The following is a 16,802-nucleotide window of genomic DNA, read 5'->3' on the forward strand; positions in this document are numbered from 1 at the left end:
TTTTCTTTTTTTTTTAAAGTTTCTACTAAGAAAATAATATAAAAGCTAAAGGTAGTAACTATATTTCAATGAATGCAGAGCAGCATATTAATTTGTCAGTAGTGATGAATTCTAATCTAGTAAACTACGACCCCAGTATTGTAAAGGTGGAGGTTAAATGAACTGAATTGATATATTAATATGAGTTATGTTTACCTTGCTCTTTCTGCGGCTGAGTTTTGCCTCTGGTATACTGGTCTCTGAGGAGGTTGAAGTGTAGGGCTGGTGCCAACTGGTTCATCATTGCAGCTTTGGCCAATCCCTGATGTCCTCATCAGACTACCCTCACTCTTGGACTTGGTCAAGGTCACACGAGGCGAGATTGGAAGTGTCGTCTCCTCACATTCATCCCTTTGGTTTTCTTGTCCACTGACCACTCCACGTGCTGATACGAAAGACTGGTTTTTCGTCTCAGAGTTTGGATTCTGAGACCCCTTGGCAGGTGATTGAATGGTTGATAATGATAAGTGTGAGAGAGACACGTCCATTCCCAAGGATTCATGCTTGAATGCCTTCGGAGTTGAGGACACCGCTATTCGTTGCTGTTCCAGACTGCTCTCTTCTGGGGTTACATAGTTTGTACTCTGGGAACCATATGGAGAAACTGGAAGGTGACTTTGTGCAGAATAGAACACCTCCTGAGAAGATGTCCCCTTACCCTTTTTGACAATTGGTCTAGAACCATTAGAGGACCTGTCTGCCTGTGGATATCCAGTTTGTAAAGATTGCACCCTGTCATCTTTCCCGTCACCCTTGCTTCTGTTGTGCAACTGTAAATTCTCAGAAAATGTCTCCTTTGCCACTTGAGGAGATCCAGCATCTCCAAGAAGCTGTCTCTGAGAGAGTCCAGAATGGTGCAATTTTTCCCTAAGTACATGAGAAGATCTCTGATTATCAGGACTTTCCTTTGAAATAGTTCCTATCCTGGTGCCAGTATCATCGCTGTTATTCCTCATACCCAATGTTTGCTTCATCTTCCTTTTCATTGGTGATTCTCCCCCGGACTCCTCTAAGTTTCCAATCCTATCCATGAGCACATCCTTATCAGTATCGAACTGTTTTTCAGCACCAAAAAGTTGTTTCTTAGCACCAACAGAAGACTTTTCTGTTGCTTGTCCCCTTGGTGAATCAGCTGGAGAGATATTTTCATGAAACTTGTCTTCTGAAATGACTCTCATCCATGGCTCTGACCCTGGTCTGGGTGTGACAGGTACAGGCGACCTTTGGAGCGATCTCTCTATCTCTGCGAGAAGTTCACCAGTGTCACTGGATCTACTCAATGGTCGAGATTCAGAGCTTGATGTCCTGGACCTCCCATCAATCTCTTTGGAGTGGGTAACCCCTGAACTAACCCTGACTTCTTGAACTTCCTCTAAATGTATTTCATTATGGCTATTGAATACATCTCCATCAACAGAAGACTTCTTGCCAGACTTACGTTCTTGCTCTTGGCCAACTCTTGCAATATCATCATCAATTTGATCTGTAGGATCACTCCTAGGTGTTTCGATCTCTGTATCCATATCAGGCAGGTAACCACTCTCGATGTCCTCAGGATGCTCTTGTTGCCGACTATACCTAGGATTGGGTACATCGAATCTGTACGGGATATTAACCTTGCCCTCATCAGCCACTTTCTGGGCCCATGTCCTTTGATCATCAGTCTTTTGTCGCTCTCTGGAGGGACTCTCAATATACCTTGGATTCTCAAATTCAAGCTTCTGAGGTGGAGGAGGAGTTGGCAAAGAAGGCGAAGGTGTCCCTGTATCCTGCTGGTTTAAATCCCAGATAGGGAGACTGCTGTTCAGGAATGCCTTTTTCATTCTTGCCCTGACCTCTGGGGTTCTCTTGGAAGGTGTCTCATTGCCAAGAGAGAGATTCATATCTTCAAACCTGCTCCTGTTTGCAATGGCTCTCATCCTCCTCTCCTCCAAGGTTCTGTTCTCTCTCATCTTTATCCCGGACTGAATCACCCTCGTCTTCTCTACCGACTTGTTCCCAGCGGCCTTGGAAACCTGCTCATGCTTCAACATCGACAACTCACCTTTGTTCCTCTTCTCAGCTTTACCCTGCTTATTTGTCACTTTCTGAAGATTCTGATGTGATGTAGATTTCTTCCCCGCAGCAAACTTGTTACTGGATTCACCACCTGTTGGAGTCTTGGTTGGAGAGGTATCGGGTGCACTCTTTCGCCTTGTTTCCATTCTGCTCTTACCGGTTTTCTTGGTGGGAGAGACTGCACTGGCCCTCCTGTGGCTCAAATCACTATCAAGAATAGAAGAAGAGTTATCTTGCTTAGATTTCTTGAACTTTTGGGGAGTAGATGTACTACCAGGACTAAAGTTGGATGGTGTCGGAGGATGTTTGGTTGCTATGGTAATTGAAGAATCAGGAGCAGGACTGTTTCCTAACCCTCCTTGTCTCAGCTCTTTCACTCTATAAACAAAGGCAAAAGAAAAAAAATGGTAATCATAAACTTCTGACAAAGATACTTTACAAGCAAATGAAGTTCTATACTAAATGCATATCCTTTAAATTCCAAGGCATGCTATGTCATGCATATTGGCCAATATCATTTCTCTACATAAAGTCTTAATACCTTTATCATGATTTTACTAATTCAAGGCTTGTTCATTTTTTACCAGATTCATCCAGAAATTAAAACTATTTCCAAATCATGTTTAGTGAAAGTGTAAAGGGATCCTTTATTCATCAAACAGACTTGCAACTGCATCACGTAATACTTCTTGAACAATATCTCACCTATCTGCATATCTGAGAGTATTTAGGGTGTGGTCTACTGCACTGGTATTAGGTGCCACACACGCAATCATGCAGGTCCGAGACTGCCCCAGGAATGAATCTCTTAGGACCTGGGTCAGTTTGCTCTGTCTGAATGGGGTGTGGCGTTTCTCCTGGTCAAGGGCGCGGATACACTCCTTGAGCTGGAAAGTAGCAAAACAATCATCGACTTCCAACAATCAAATAATTCGCTCTCATGTTTTATTTTATCTTTTAGCAGGCATCGTAAGTATTTACAACATTAAATGCATTGTATTTATTTTTTAACCATACATCTGAAAATCTCACTTAAATAATTTGTCTATGCATCAATGTGATGTCATTATATGTTTATTTTCTTTGTTTTTCTGTTGTAGGAAATTTAATGAAATGAACAAAAACAGAGAAAAAAGACATAAAAAATGCATGAATAGATGAAAATGAATGAAAAAATATATATAAATATAAACACAAAAAATAAAAAAAATGATTAAAGGTAATGCTAATACATTGAAACAAGTTATAAATCTAATCTTAGGTAAGGTTGTTACAATCATGTACTTGTATTCTTTATGAAAATAAAAAAAATCATCTCACTGCAAGTAGACTAGTGTTGATTTCAGCTCCTTCTTGTCTATTAGTCTTATCAGTATCATTGGTATCACATGCTCTCTCACTACCTGCTAGGTCAATGAATGATAATCTGGGATAAGGAGAAAGAGAAAAAGTGGACAAATAAATACATGAAGTCAATCAAATGAAGCTAGTCAATAAATGCTGTAGTGGTACTATTTTTATCAATTTACTGTAGTGGTACTATTTTTTTATCAATTTGCTGTAGTGGTATTATTTTTATAAAAAAAATAATAAAGAATACATGATGTGCCGTGAACCACTACACTTTTTTTTTCTTCACCATGGAACATTCAGAAGTTAATTGATTTCGTGTTTAACCAACTTTTTCACTTTCCAGTATTCCTATACAAACTTAATCACAACACAAGAAAATTGCAAAAACAAAAATACACTTCTAAATTTCTAACCCTGAAGCAAATATTGATAAAGAAGAACAAACTTATGCAGAAATTGTGATATTCATATACGGTTTACATAAAGTAAAATATTAGGAAATGTAGAAAACACACTAATATCAGAGGTGCTTACTTTCCAATGTTGTTGCCTGCCTTGTCTTTTAATTGTATCTGTAGTATAGCATGTGATCTTGATGATTCGGCATTGACACCTGATACTCCCACCATTCGATAGCTATTACCAGCCTCAACAACCTTTTGAAGAAATGGTACAAAAAGCATGAAAATTTGGGAATTCGCAACATCATTTGACACAACATCGGTCCTATTTCCACTTTAATTCATGAAGTCTTCCTTTGTGATAATCCAACCATTCGATAGCTATTACCAGCCTCAACAACCTTGTGAAGAAATGGTACAAAAAGCATGAAAATGTGGGAATTTGCAACATCATTTGAAGCCTCATTTACACTGCAAAAGCCGCGGTTTTACAAAATTCATGCTTTACCAGTTTCTAGCCTGCCGAAGGGCACGGAGTTGCTTCCTGGTCGCAGGCCCTAGCGCGCGCAAGAGCTAAGAACGAAAGAGGCGCTGCTGGTTTATATCGGTTGAGCGGTGATTGGGCCGCTGATTGCGCCGGGCTGGCCGCTGAGCTAGCTCGGTGAGCTCCTGAAGAAATCGAGAGCGAACGAGCGACGTTGAATAGCGCGCGCCGCTGCAATGCGCATGCGGTGCCCTTCCGGAAGTCACGTGTCAAAAATCGCGACTTTTCATGCCTACCATTTACACTGGCAAAAACCGCGTTTTTTTACGAGAAGTTTAAAAAAAAACCACTACGGAAGAGTGATTTTTCTGGAGAGGTTTTTTGGTTTGTTGTGGGTATGTTGCCTAGCAACTTCCACCCTAAAGCCGCGGTTTTAGAAAAACCGCGGTTTTTGCTCTGCAGTGTAAATGCCCCTTGACACAACATCGATCCTATTTGCACTTTAATTCATGAAGTCTTTCTTTGTGGCTTGCATCAATGCACAAATAAGATGGACATACAGTTCAATTGGCATAATAGCCACAGCTGGACACTGTATTCTTCCTTTTCCAAATAGCCTTCCTCTAATGATGGTTCATCGTAGTGTTTTGTCCAATTCTTGTTTCACAGCAAATGAATAATTCAAATAAAAACAATTTCTGACTGTTTCACCCTGGCTTATTGGCAGACACGACAGACATCTTTGATATTGGAAGAAGCATGGAAACTATCACCATGGAAAGAAAACAATTTGTAGTACTAAACGCATTGTGATTTTTATTTGGATTTACTAAATACTAAATGGTAGGAATATAGTTTGTATAAAACACCTGTTCTTGATGAAAGAAAGAAGCGAATCAATACTCTCCTTGGCACAACTTCCGGCTTTGGCATTCATAGAATCTAGCAGTATTTCTGACCTAGTTTAATAGCATTGAGGGATTTTTGTTTTATGAATGCAGCTGTGCTCTTACATACTGTTATTGAGCATTATTGGAAGCAAAAAATAATAATTGACAAAATTATAAACCAATTAAAAGCTCATAAGCTCCAAAATACAACAATGCAAGTTGCACAACAGCAAAGTGATAAAAATATCATCTAGTACTGTATACTGTAGGTTATCAATTTGAGCAATCCATTCATCATCATTAACAAAATCAAAATGTCAAAATTTGTTTTGTACAAAGGAATGCAAATAAAACGATGGCATGTTAAAAGAAGATTGAAGTATAACACATAAATCCCATTGATAGAGTTCAGATTTATAATGTAAACGCAACAAAGCCATTTTGAATGCATGCATAGAAATGTGACTGTTTCTATAATTTATAAAGGAAAATACTCTGCTTGTAAAACTTGAAAATTAAGGAAATTGCATTCTGGTTCTCTTTCACACTTTTATTCTCTTTCACTTTTATTTTGTAGTGATTTCAGTTTCTGATTTTGTCTAGCTTAAGAAGCAGATGTGACAGCTTGTTGGTAAGGTGGTGGTCTCAAAATCCATACTCGTGTTTGATTCCCAGACAGAGCCCTAGTGCCCTTTGTTAAGGCATTACTGGGTCCTTTGAGTAGGACTTTAAGCCATTGGTAATGCTTTCATAGTTAGTAGATACATTTATTATATCAATCATTATTCAAAATTTATAAACTGTGGTAATGATATGAAAATGGACTGTTTTTTATGCATAATGCAGCACACCACAATATCAACATTTTGAGAACATGGAAGAACAAATGGTAAAAAAACTTTGGTAGAAATGCAAAATATTGGAAAACCTATCAAATGCCGAGTAATACACCCATTATTTAAAGCCAGCACACAGTTAATCCAACATATGATTTTTATCACTCTTATCCAATATCAAGTACATAATGACCTCTGACCCCATGAGCACTAAACCCTATCAGACTGCAGGCTGACCATATTGATCCTAAGATACAAACTGTCATGAAAATCAGTCTGTTGGTTCTTGAGATCATGTTCCTAAACCATTTCAATATTAACTTGCAAGCTTGAACTTTTGAACCTATGACCATCACATTTGACCTCCAGGACTCTGTAACACAAGGATTTTAAACAGTGTACGTGCAATGACGATCTTGATTGGTCATTGGTATTTAGCAATTGCAAGCTTTGTGTTACAGAGCCCAGGTAGTTCTGTTGAACAAAGTGTCCTGAAAATTGGACCACAGGCATTTTTATAGAGCTAACATCTTCATACAGACAACACTTTATCACCACCTCTTATTTAATATCTACCGCTTCCAGTGAACTTCAACATTTGACCTTATGATTCCCAAATCTGACCAGATCACTGCAGGTAGAAGCCACACCTTTTGTTTTGAGATTTGTTCATGATTTCATATGGATTAAGGGAAGTACAAATTTCCTCCTAACAAGGTTCTGGCATCCTTCTGGGTGAAGACATACATGTAAGCAACTCATACAAAACAGAATTCAATAACTGACACCTCTCAAAATAAAAGTCAAACAGACAATACTTACTATCTAACACTGAATAAATATGTGTACTTCACCAACTCAACACCTACACAATATGTTATTGTGATCTTGAAAGAAAGTTATCTTGTCAATCGATCCTCCGATTATTCCCCAAAGTTCAATTACATTTCAAGCAACATGTAACTCAACAAGTGGTCCATTTGCACAAATGATGACTAATTTTCAAATCTCAATTGTGAACTTTGATGACAGAGTCACTCAGCTGAGACCACAATTTTCAAGATAGTTTCGTGTGATGAGGGAACAGTCTTTTCTTTGAGTTGGATATTGTGCTTTCATCAATCATAAAAAGTAAACAATGGGTCGTGGTCTGGTCCCTCAGCCAGAGTCTGGGACTATGAATGGTTGTGTCAACATTTGATCAAGGTTGGGTATTGTTTAAACTGTCACTTTTGCACTTCAATAAATTTGGAAGAAAGGACTGAAGAATAGGGGTGTTGATCTAGTTGCTTCATTCATACAATATATTTCCCGAAGTTAAAACTCTGTCTATTCATGTACAGAGAAAAGGTACTTCATACATTATCAACTATTGTTTATACATACAAATGAGAGAAAGCTGGTAATTAACCCTATCAAGGCTGGGGAAATTACAAAAACAATATAATACATAAGAAATTGATTTGATATCACAAAGTAAACTTGCTAAAGAGCACCACAAAGAGTTTCTATGCCAAAAATTAGAACATTTCGAGCTTTATTTATGGAGTGAGAGGAAAAAGTAGACAACCTGCATGCCAATTTTCCATGCGATTGCGCATTTGACAGCCGAGATCTCGGGGGGGGGGGGGGGAATATAGCAAGTTTTGAGATGTTTCCAACAACATTTCAAGACATAAAGCACCATATTCATTATTAAAAGAGAATAAATGTCTATGCCCCCCCCCCGGCCATATGAACTCCCAAAATGTCCCGGCCTAGATAGGGTTAAGGAAATGGCAACTTGGCGTGTCCTCCAGTGACCACCCCACAAGAAAATGCTACCTCTCACATACACATCGGACTTCACAAGCATGCATATACCAATTGTGTATTGATCTTTTAATGTATTGAATGTTCCACAATATGACAGCATTTAAAATCACAACTACACAACTCTATTGTTGGCTTGTTGCAATTTCAATTGTCTACTTTCTAGTTAAAAAGAGAATGCTATATCATGTTGGTACATCAGGGCAAGAAGACAACATTAATTAGATAATCGATTAAAAAAATCAATATTGAGTATTTCGACCCCCCCTTAAAAAAGAAAAGAATGATAAATATAATAAATTTTCAAAGAAAGAAAATCTTATTGGATATGACACTATTGCAGCCCTTTTTTCACTCTCCAGTAAGATTTATATGCAGTTACATATCATGTGGACGTCAGCACTAAGCATGACTTAAAATACCGTAATATTTAATTCTCTCTGAAACAGCCCTAAATATTTTAGTAGTAGTGCTATCTGGGACCTGTTGCATAATAGAAAAGCTCTGGCAATATTTTGCCAGCGTTTTTCAATGTATTAATTGTCAATGGCAAAGTTTTGTTTGAAAAAGTTTGTGATTATTTACCAGAGATTTTTTTTTAAATATAAAATTATAGCAAATGTTTTATGCAACAGGCCCCTGCTTTATTTGACTGAGAATGCATTGACACATCAGTCTTTTATAGACTTACATGTATAGAATGAGATTCACTTTCTTTCAATTCAAATAGGTTAATTTCCATAATTTTATCAAAGATGTTTTTTGGGGCTTATTGAACACTCTGTATTGTTGATGCCATGCATGAAATATTTCAACCATGTCATTGCTATGACAGGCAATCAGTGAATTACATTTGTTTGATAAATTGTGGAAATGCAATCATCTTTATCAGAAAAAATTATTATTCCATGTCGGTTTTTATTATTATTTTTTTAATAAGGAATCAAATTAAAAAATATATATGCCAATTTTGAGACATGTGAATTTCTTTTTGAAAGAAATTTTTTGAGTTTAGAAGTGGAATTCATGGATAAAAGAGAAGGTTTTTTACCTGCATGAGAGCTTGAGGTCCATTAACTCTGATTTCATTCAAGCCTGAGATACATACTTTATGATGAGCATTCTCTCTAGCATGTAATCTGTATTGATAAAGACAATGTAAGTATAATAGATTATAATAGATCATAAAAAAAAGGAAAAAAACCTTTTATTTTTGAGTATTAGATTTTTTTTGTAATATTCATGAAAAGCAAAAACGTATTCTCCATTCTTCTAGCAATGTTTTCTTTCTGTATTCAGATGATAAGTCATATAGATTGCAAAATCATATCAAATCCAAAGGTCTGGAAATAGAAGATGAGTCTTAACTTCCAACTGCACTTTTCTTTAGGCCTGGTCACACTGCACGAACGTTGTTGGAGCGGTCGTGGAGTGGTAGGGACAGAGGGTTGAATTTCGCTCACAAAATTTGGGGAAAAAAAATCGAAAAAAAAAACAACAATCGAAAATGGTGAACTGTAGCGAGCGGTGCTGATTTTTTTTCTCTCCGCTCCATGACCGCTCCAACAACGCTCGGGCGGTGTGACCAGGCCTTTTGACACTGATATTCTTGTACATTTGGTAATTTATTTTGACCCATCAGCCACAATTATCATCTTAATAGAATGGAAACTCTACAAAAAAAGTATAAAGATATTGAACATCTGAATAAAGATTTTATCATTGTATTGCAATGTGATGATCATGATGCTTTCTTTAATTTTGCAAGCAAATCATCGAAAAATAAGTCAAAATCGGGACAGATTCAGTCGGGCCCATTGGGCCTGCCTCACTGCCTTTTTTGCTTGGCATTTTTCTGTTTTACAGTTGTCTTTTATCATGGTATGATGGTAAATGAGCCCTTTGACCTTTTATTTTTTCTACTTAATTTAAATTTGGTCAAATTTACATGTATTTCTATGGTGGTGAGTTACTGCTTGGCAAATGGTTTTAAGACCACTGCCCCCCCCCATGGATCCTCCTCTGGGTTAAACAACACAAGTTATGTTCTACATGTAAGATGTATATATACATATGATGATAGTTAATAACAATGAATTCTTCTATAGCCCCAATATGCATGAACTTAATTCCAAAACATATTTTAATCAAACATACCTCTCCCTATTATTGAGTAGATCACAAAGCTGACCACAGTAGATCTCAAAGTAGCTCACGTACACAGAGACACCATGACCATCCGGGGAAGACATGATGATAGTAAAGATGTCTTCAGCGGCAAGTAAATAGAGACCTTTGACCTTTCCCCCTTGCCCTCCAAGTAATGTGTGAGTTTTTCCAGCTCCAGTCTGCCCATAGGCAAAGCAAGTGGCTTTGCCTCTGTGATATTATGGATAAAAATATTGTCATATTATCAATAATTTTCTAAGAAATTATGTACTCAGTAAGAGTGTATGTTGTGTTACTTCTCATATTTCAAACCTATTTCTTTATATTTTTTTCACAGCATCATTTTTTTTAATGTTTCAGAAATGGTCAATAAAAGAAAAAAAAAAGATTTTATAAATTTACATACAGAATAATAACCAATCAAGTTTAAAATTCAATGTTGCTGAAATATCCTACATGTACTTAACCATTTCATACATTAGAAGCAAAAGATAAAAATTTGTTAAATGTGGAATAATAACAATAATAATAATACAACACAGCATTTATTATGTGCAATCTATCTAGTAAATACAAGGTACCAAGCAATAGCAATATTAGTTCATTGGGGGGGCAAATGAGTTCAAAATCAGCCAAATCATTTCTATCAGCTATAAAAATTGTATGGTGCAACAATTCTTAGTTGTAAAGCTTAATTGATAATGTACTATAATATACATTTACTATAAAAATCACTTTTGGGAACAAACAACTTCAAAACTTTGTTTGTTTTGCTGTAATATAGCAGTATTGAACTTACCCTTTGAATATCTTCTGTATTAGTGGCATAGCTGTCCTCTCATAGACTTCTTCATTGCTGCATTTTTCATGAAAAACTTCATCAAAGATATACTTATGCTGTTGGTAAAATGGGGATGAAAATGAATTTATAAACAAGTGACTTAAAAAAAAACCCTGTTAAAATTTGTTGAACTTTAGGGGTCCTTCTTATTGTTCATAGGGCCTAATAAGAGTTCCTTAGACCCCCTTCCCCCACAAAATATATCTTGAATGCAGTAATAATAAAAATAGGGAAAATAAGTTTATTACCATTTGAACAACCTTGGTTAGATCCACAGTCAGCTTCCTCTCTTTCACGAGTGCTGTGTTGGCGCCTTCTATCGCAACAGCATCTCCCTCTCCTGCCCTTCTCTCCTTCTGGTTCATTGGTCTTTTCCGTACACAAACCTTTATCTTCTCGTCTACCATAACACCATTTCTCAAATGAGGGGTGGAAGTATGTGCTGGCTTCATCCCTGAAGTCTGTCTAGATTGGGTGGTCGGTGTAAGTGAAGGTACCCCATAATTATACCCAGCATTGCCCTGCTCCAAGATCAAGACTTGGCTATCATCAACTCCAATATCACAATTTTTACTAGGGTCTTTTATATTTTCTGTTGTGGGAGAATCATGACTTCTATCTTTATCCGATCCATCATCTTTATCAAAAGTTCTATTCAATACACTGTTCTTTGGTGTATCACCCAGTTTTGGTATGTGGTGCTCGTTTTCATTCTGCTTCCTGTCTGATTGCACCATTTCAGTATTCCTGCCAGACTCATGAGCCATGTTGTCATGGTGTTTCCTGGCTCCCTTTCTACCAGTACTCCCATGGTGATTATTTTTATCTTTATTGGGCATGTTGTTGGGTGTGTTGCTTTCAATAGACTTGACTTGTTGGTCCGATCCATTTAGATCAGAGAGCTTGTTTAGATCCAAGGTGCGCAGTGTGTGGATTAATCTGAAAAAAAAATGGATTTAGAACCAATTCAAATAGGGTGTATTTGAGTTAGGATCAATAATCAATACTATTCATGTTTTAACAACCAAAATTCATGTTAACGTTTTATCTCTTTTTAATTGTCTAAGTAGTATGTAAATTTCAAATTATCATTGATCTTGACAGTAAAGGCATTATCAATCATACACGATGTTAAAATTGTCATGGTTATTTTCATTTAGAAAACATTAAAAATGTGGTATGTAATTTTCACATTCATCAAAATTCATGCAAATAGACAATATTCTAAATAAAAAAAAATTAAGTGAAAAAATGATTGTGAAAATATTTTATAGAAAAGATGTAATCTTCAAAAATTGATTTGGATAAGCAATTCGGCAGAATACCTTTTTGTTGAATAAGTGGCCGGTACATGCTCGCTTCTTATTTTGCCTTTTATTGAAAAAACATGGTTTAGCTAATACAAGGCTATATGCCTTAAACAGACCTAAAAAGTTTTTTCTTGTCCTGGGGTGAAGTTACGCCATAGTTATTGTACTCATGCATGGACAGGGTTGCCAACCTCTCCAGATCACTAATGCCCCTGTCCTGAAATGATGAAGAATAGTGGCCCAAATGAGCCTCCTTGAGGCACAGCCAAAAGAGAGATCCACTATCCATGGCAGGGCTACAGACTATAATCAATCACAGGCATGCTACAATGTGCGGTGCATTCACCTACATCTACAAAGACAAGAACATACAAAGTTGATACAAACAGATATGACAGGGGGAAATAAATCACAGAACTGTAGCTAGAGGATATTCATGCAAATATGAGTCTACAAAATGATTTCCAAAACCCAAAATATAAGAGTTCCTCTCTGGATCATTAATCTAAGGATTCTGAGCATCAGATCAATATGAAATTTAAGTAAAAACACATCACAGGCCTAGCCCAAGCCAGCTGTAAACTTAAGAGATTTTAATATTTTATTTTATTTTTCTCCTCCTACACGTGGTGTTGTAGTGAAGCAAGCTCAACTGAGCAATAGAAAATAAAATTTGCATGCAACACAAAAGGGATCAAATATTGAAAGGCTTTCAAGTTTCAACAAATCAAATGACAAGAATTTTTGTATGAGTTGTATAAAATAGTTCATTGGTATGTCAAAACTTTGTGAACAATCATGTCATTTAATATCTTTGAATTCTGACTTCGACAACATGAAAAGCAACCTAAAACTACCGTTAATTTCTTTAGGATGAGATCAGTATCATCAGTATTCATCAAATTATTGGCATATTTGTAACCTTTAGCGCCCGTTAAGGAAGCAATCTGAAATTCCCAGTAAGCATCAGGAAATCACCATTTCGCAAGCATATTCAAAAATGTAAAATGTGCAATGATACTAAAACCAATTATTTCTGTTATATTTTGACCTATCTTCATAAACATTTGCATGCGAAATAATTAAATAAAATCAAACTTTTTTACAATTATCCAGCACAACGTGCAATCTTTACATCAACAGCGCGCTCGAAAAATTGAATTTCGGGCATATTTTTGTGTACGCCCTCTATTGGTGGAAAGTAATATGGCACGACAATTGTCATTATTCAATCTCTATATCTAATTAAGAAAAGATATTTAAAGAATCAAATTTACTTATCAGCCAAGTTATATGAAGAATAGCTGTAATGGAAACCATTACGAAAATGTCCCGTTTGATTCTCGACCTCACTTCGGACTGCAAACTGCGGTTTTATACCCCGATTCGCGTTTGGAAACTTTTCCAACCCCGATAAACCCATCTTGGCCAGGTAATCCCCTTGTCTCGATTTCACCACCACGGGCCAGCTAAATGAGCGTTGAGCCAAGGACGAAATGATAAACAACGCTGTGCTATTACGTAAGACTTGTCTGCCTGTAGAAGGATCTTCGGAATGAAATTATTGTATTCGATATTAATCACGTTTTCAAAGGCATATTACATTCAGACATCCAATACTAGTCCATTTTCAATTTCGAACGAAGAAAATCGACCTTGAAATAAGGAAAGTAAGCGAATAAAAATTACGGTATGCTTAGCATGCAAGGACCGCGATGCATGCATAGTTTCTGTCCGTCCAGCAAGAAAATGGGTTCACTCGCGCAATGATACAGTCTTAACGTTCGAAAAATAGAAGTAATGGCATACCAACATACAAAGTATAATAATCATGCTGCTGATATGCACAAAAATATGAAATCATTATTTTTTTTTACCCCAAAGTCTTATTCATAATTTAAATACAAACTATGCCTGTAACTATTTTTTAATCGCAAACGTATTATTGCACCATACGTGGTTCTCCGGTAAACTGCCCATGTGCGCTGCATCCATTCCACCGTTTGTTTTGGGTCGTTTATACTTTTAGTTTCCACCATTAAATGTCTAACTTAGATATGTTGTGCTAATTTTTTTGTAAGTCAAAATGTTCATCGTTGGAGAGCGAGTTCAGGCGATTGATGAGTTGGGAAGATGGAGTGTTGGAAAGATCGATCACGTGTCTTAGTTTACAAAACCGCGTGCCCGTTGAACCCCGATCCCTTCAGTGCCCATTTTTAATATGTTCCCCTTCCTCAAGTACATCTTGTTCAATAATCACTTTAAAAAAAGTTGTTTTTTGCCCCCCCCCCTTAGCCCCCTTTTCATAGTGAAAGTTCCTTTGCAGTGTCCTTTTTTATCTTTGATCAAGCGACCCATTTGAACATGCCCATATTTGATTGTGATAAATGTCTGTTTTATTTTCTAGTTCAAAATTTATCATTCTGCTAATATGAGGTGATTAAAATTAGCGCCCTGTCCTTTTTGTCGGGAGAAAGAGAGAGAAATAGAGATGGGGTGGAATTTCCACCCCATCTCTATTCCTCTCTATATATCTTTAACAAGGGCGCCGGAAGCGAGGGGGGCAGGGGGCACTTGCCCCCCCCCCAAATAAATTTTTTGGGGGGCAAAACGAGATTTTGCCCCCCCCCCCCAATGTGCCCCCCTGAAAGTAGAAAAATGATAAATTTTTAAATAATTAAAGGACAAAAGTATACGATGAAGGCACTTTTATGCCCCAAAATTGTCATTTCTATTGTCAAAAATGAACAATTTTGCCCCTGACGGAGCAATGACATTATCATAGTAAGCCTGGCGTCTTTTGACGAACAGTTCCTCTGTGAAACATACCTTTGAAAAGCCCCTTTTCCATCTTATTACAGTGTGATAACGTTTAACCTTTTAATGAATACATTTCAGACTAAAACCGAATGGCAAGCTAATTTTCTTTAATATCTAAACCTACAAATTATGAAAAAGATGGATATCTTCTTAGATAAATGATTTGATTTTATATATTTCGATCCAAAAAAGTGAAAAAAAATCAAGCACGTTTTGAAATAAAAAGATGGCTGTGTATTTATGCAAAGCGCAAGCGATTTTATTATTTTTATAACATGTCCTGAAAGTTTTCTTTTTTCCCAATTATTCACCTCCCTTCCATCATTCAACTTTCTTCCCGGTCCTATCTTTCTTATTTTTCGCCTCACCTTCCGCCGCTTCGCCCCTTGATCTACCTATGATGACCCCTCCCACGGCAGGAATTTTGTGTAAAAATGGAGTATAAGTCTCGTTAATAGAGTGTTTAAAAACAAATTTGGGGGATAAAGCATAGTTAAAGTTCATTGTGAAGGATTAATCATAACTCATGAAAACTATTCTTTATACTGAGTACGCAAACAATGAAAATATTCTCAGTATATTCCAAGTAAATTTGGAATAAAGGGAAAGTGAATTGGATTAACAAAGGTATGATTTTACTGGGTATGGAACATTCTCGTCTAACCGTCTATGCACTAAATTCAGAGGCGATTTTCTTTTTTCATCATTTTTATTAGTTATGAAATTGACAATGGCCATCGATGTCATCAATGTCATCACTCTTTGGCTGGTATAAAGGGCTAGATGAGAGTTGGAGAATAGTTGGGCCGGTATGCCTTTTCTTTTCCTAACGAAGTTCTTAACAAAAACTATCTGTTTATATATATTTCGAAATTCGAGGATATAATTTCGATTTGAAATTATGTATTTTTTCCATAATAAAAGAGCACAAATAGTAGGGGGACATTTGATATTATGTACCCCTTTCCAAAATGGTAGGGGGACGCGTCCCCCCTGTCCCCCTGGGATTTCCGCCCATGGTGATGGGGAGCTTTTGCATTTTCTAGAATAAAATTGAAAGATTTCGTGCACACTTTGGGTGAATTTTGCCCTCTCGATCGGTGGCCCCCGGATGCATACGGTCATGCATGTTTGTCATCTTAAAGTCTTTAAAAGGCCTATATTACATTGGTTTAAAACAATAGAGTTTGCAATAAGGCTCGTAATTTGCTGGAACTGCGACCCTGATCATGAAGAAACACCAGTCTGGGTCAGAAGGGAGGAAACAGGATCAAAAAGAACCCCAAGACTGTTTAATTCTCAAGAAATTTATTTTTGAATGCTCTTAGAAACGCAACTTTTACACTCAATTTTTACACCCTCAACCACACCCTCTCCCGCTCGATCGCTTCCGTATCTCACGCTTTCAAAAATATTGTGCCCCCTTCGGGATTTTGCCCCCCCCCCAAAAAAAACAAAAAAAAAACTGAAAGTGTTCCGGCACGCCTTGGTGGAAACAAATCTGAAAGAAAACATGAAACCAAGAAAGGTATTTCAGAGGGAGGTTTACCGTATACACAGGCTATAGGCCTACAAAATAAGAACAATAATGGGAGATAAAGAAGATCACCTGCTAATAACGCATGTGAATTAGAAAACGTTCTGAATAGATATGAATAGCTAGAACATTGAAATGCTATCCAAACATTGTGATTCATAATGCTGGTCTTTGTATTTTAATGTTCTATGTATAGGCCTACACCTCAGCTTTGAGAAAAGGACATTCATAGGCCTTACTACAGATATGATT

At 36.9% G+C, this 16,802-nt stretch overlaps 1 protein-coding gene across 9 annotated transcripts in view; it reads right to left on the minus strand.

Moving 5' to 3' along the window:
* The window catches only part of LOC121415342 (kinesin-like protein KIF24), a 32,859-nt gene that overhangs the window by 9,155 nt on the left and 6,902 nt on the right, over window positions 1–16,802 (minus strand). For 8 of the 9 annotated variants that reach the window (XR_005969998.1, XR_005969997.1, XR_005969995.1 and 5 more), the window contains exons 2-10: window positions 12,310–12,545; window positions 11,132–11,822; window positions 10,842–10,939; window positions 10,031–10,252; window positions 8,925–9,012; window positions 3,985–4,106; window positions 3,418–3,523; window positions 2,803–2,984; window positions 196–2,475 (exon numbers count right to left, since the gene is read on the minus strand). Coding sequence is in view for 1 of the 9 variants with exons in the window: in XM_041608520.1 (XP_041464454.1) it covers window positions 196–2,475; window positions 2,803–2,984; window positions 3,418–3,523; window positions 3,985–4,106; window positions 8,925–9,012; window positions 10,031–10,252; window positions 10,842–10,939; window positions 11,132–11,822; window positions 12,310–12,482 (3,962 nt within the window). In the remaining 8 variants the exon portion in view is untranslated. The remainder of the gene's footprint in view (window positions 1–195; window positions 2,476–2,802; window positions 2,985–3,417; window positions 3,524–3,984; window positions 4,107–8,924; window positions 9,013–10,030; window positions 10,253–10,841; window positions 10,940–11,131; window positions 11,823–12,309; window positions 12,546–16,802) is intronic. The other variant, XR_005969999.1, reaches the window with a different exon arrangement.

This window comes from Lytechinus variegatus, chromosome 5 (genome assembly GCF_018143015.1).
Source record: "Lytechinus variegatus isolate NC3 chromosome 5, Lvar_3.0, whole genome shotgun sequence".
Lineage (NCBI taxonomy): Eukaryota > Metazoa > Echinodermata > Echinoidea > Temnopleuroida > Toxopneustidae > Lytechinus > Lytechinus variegatus.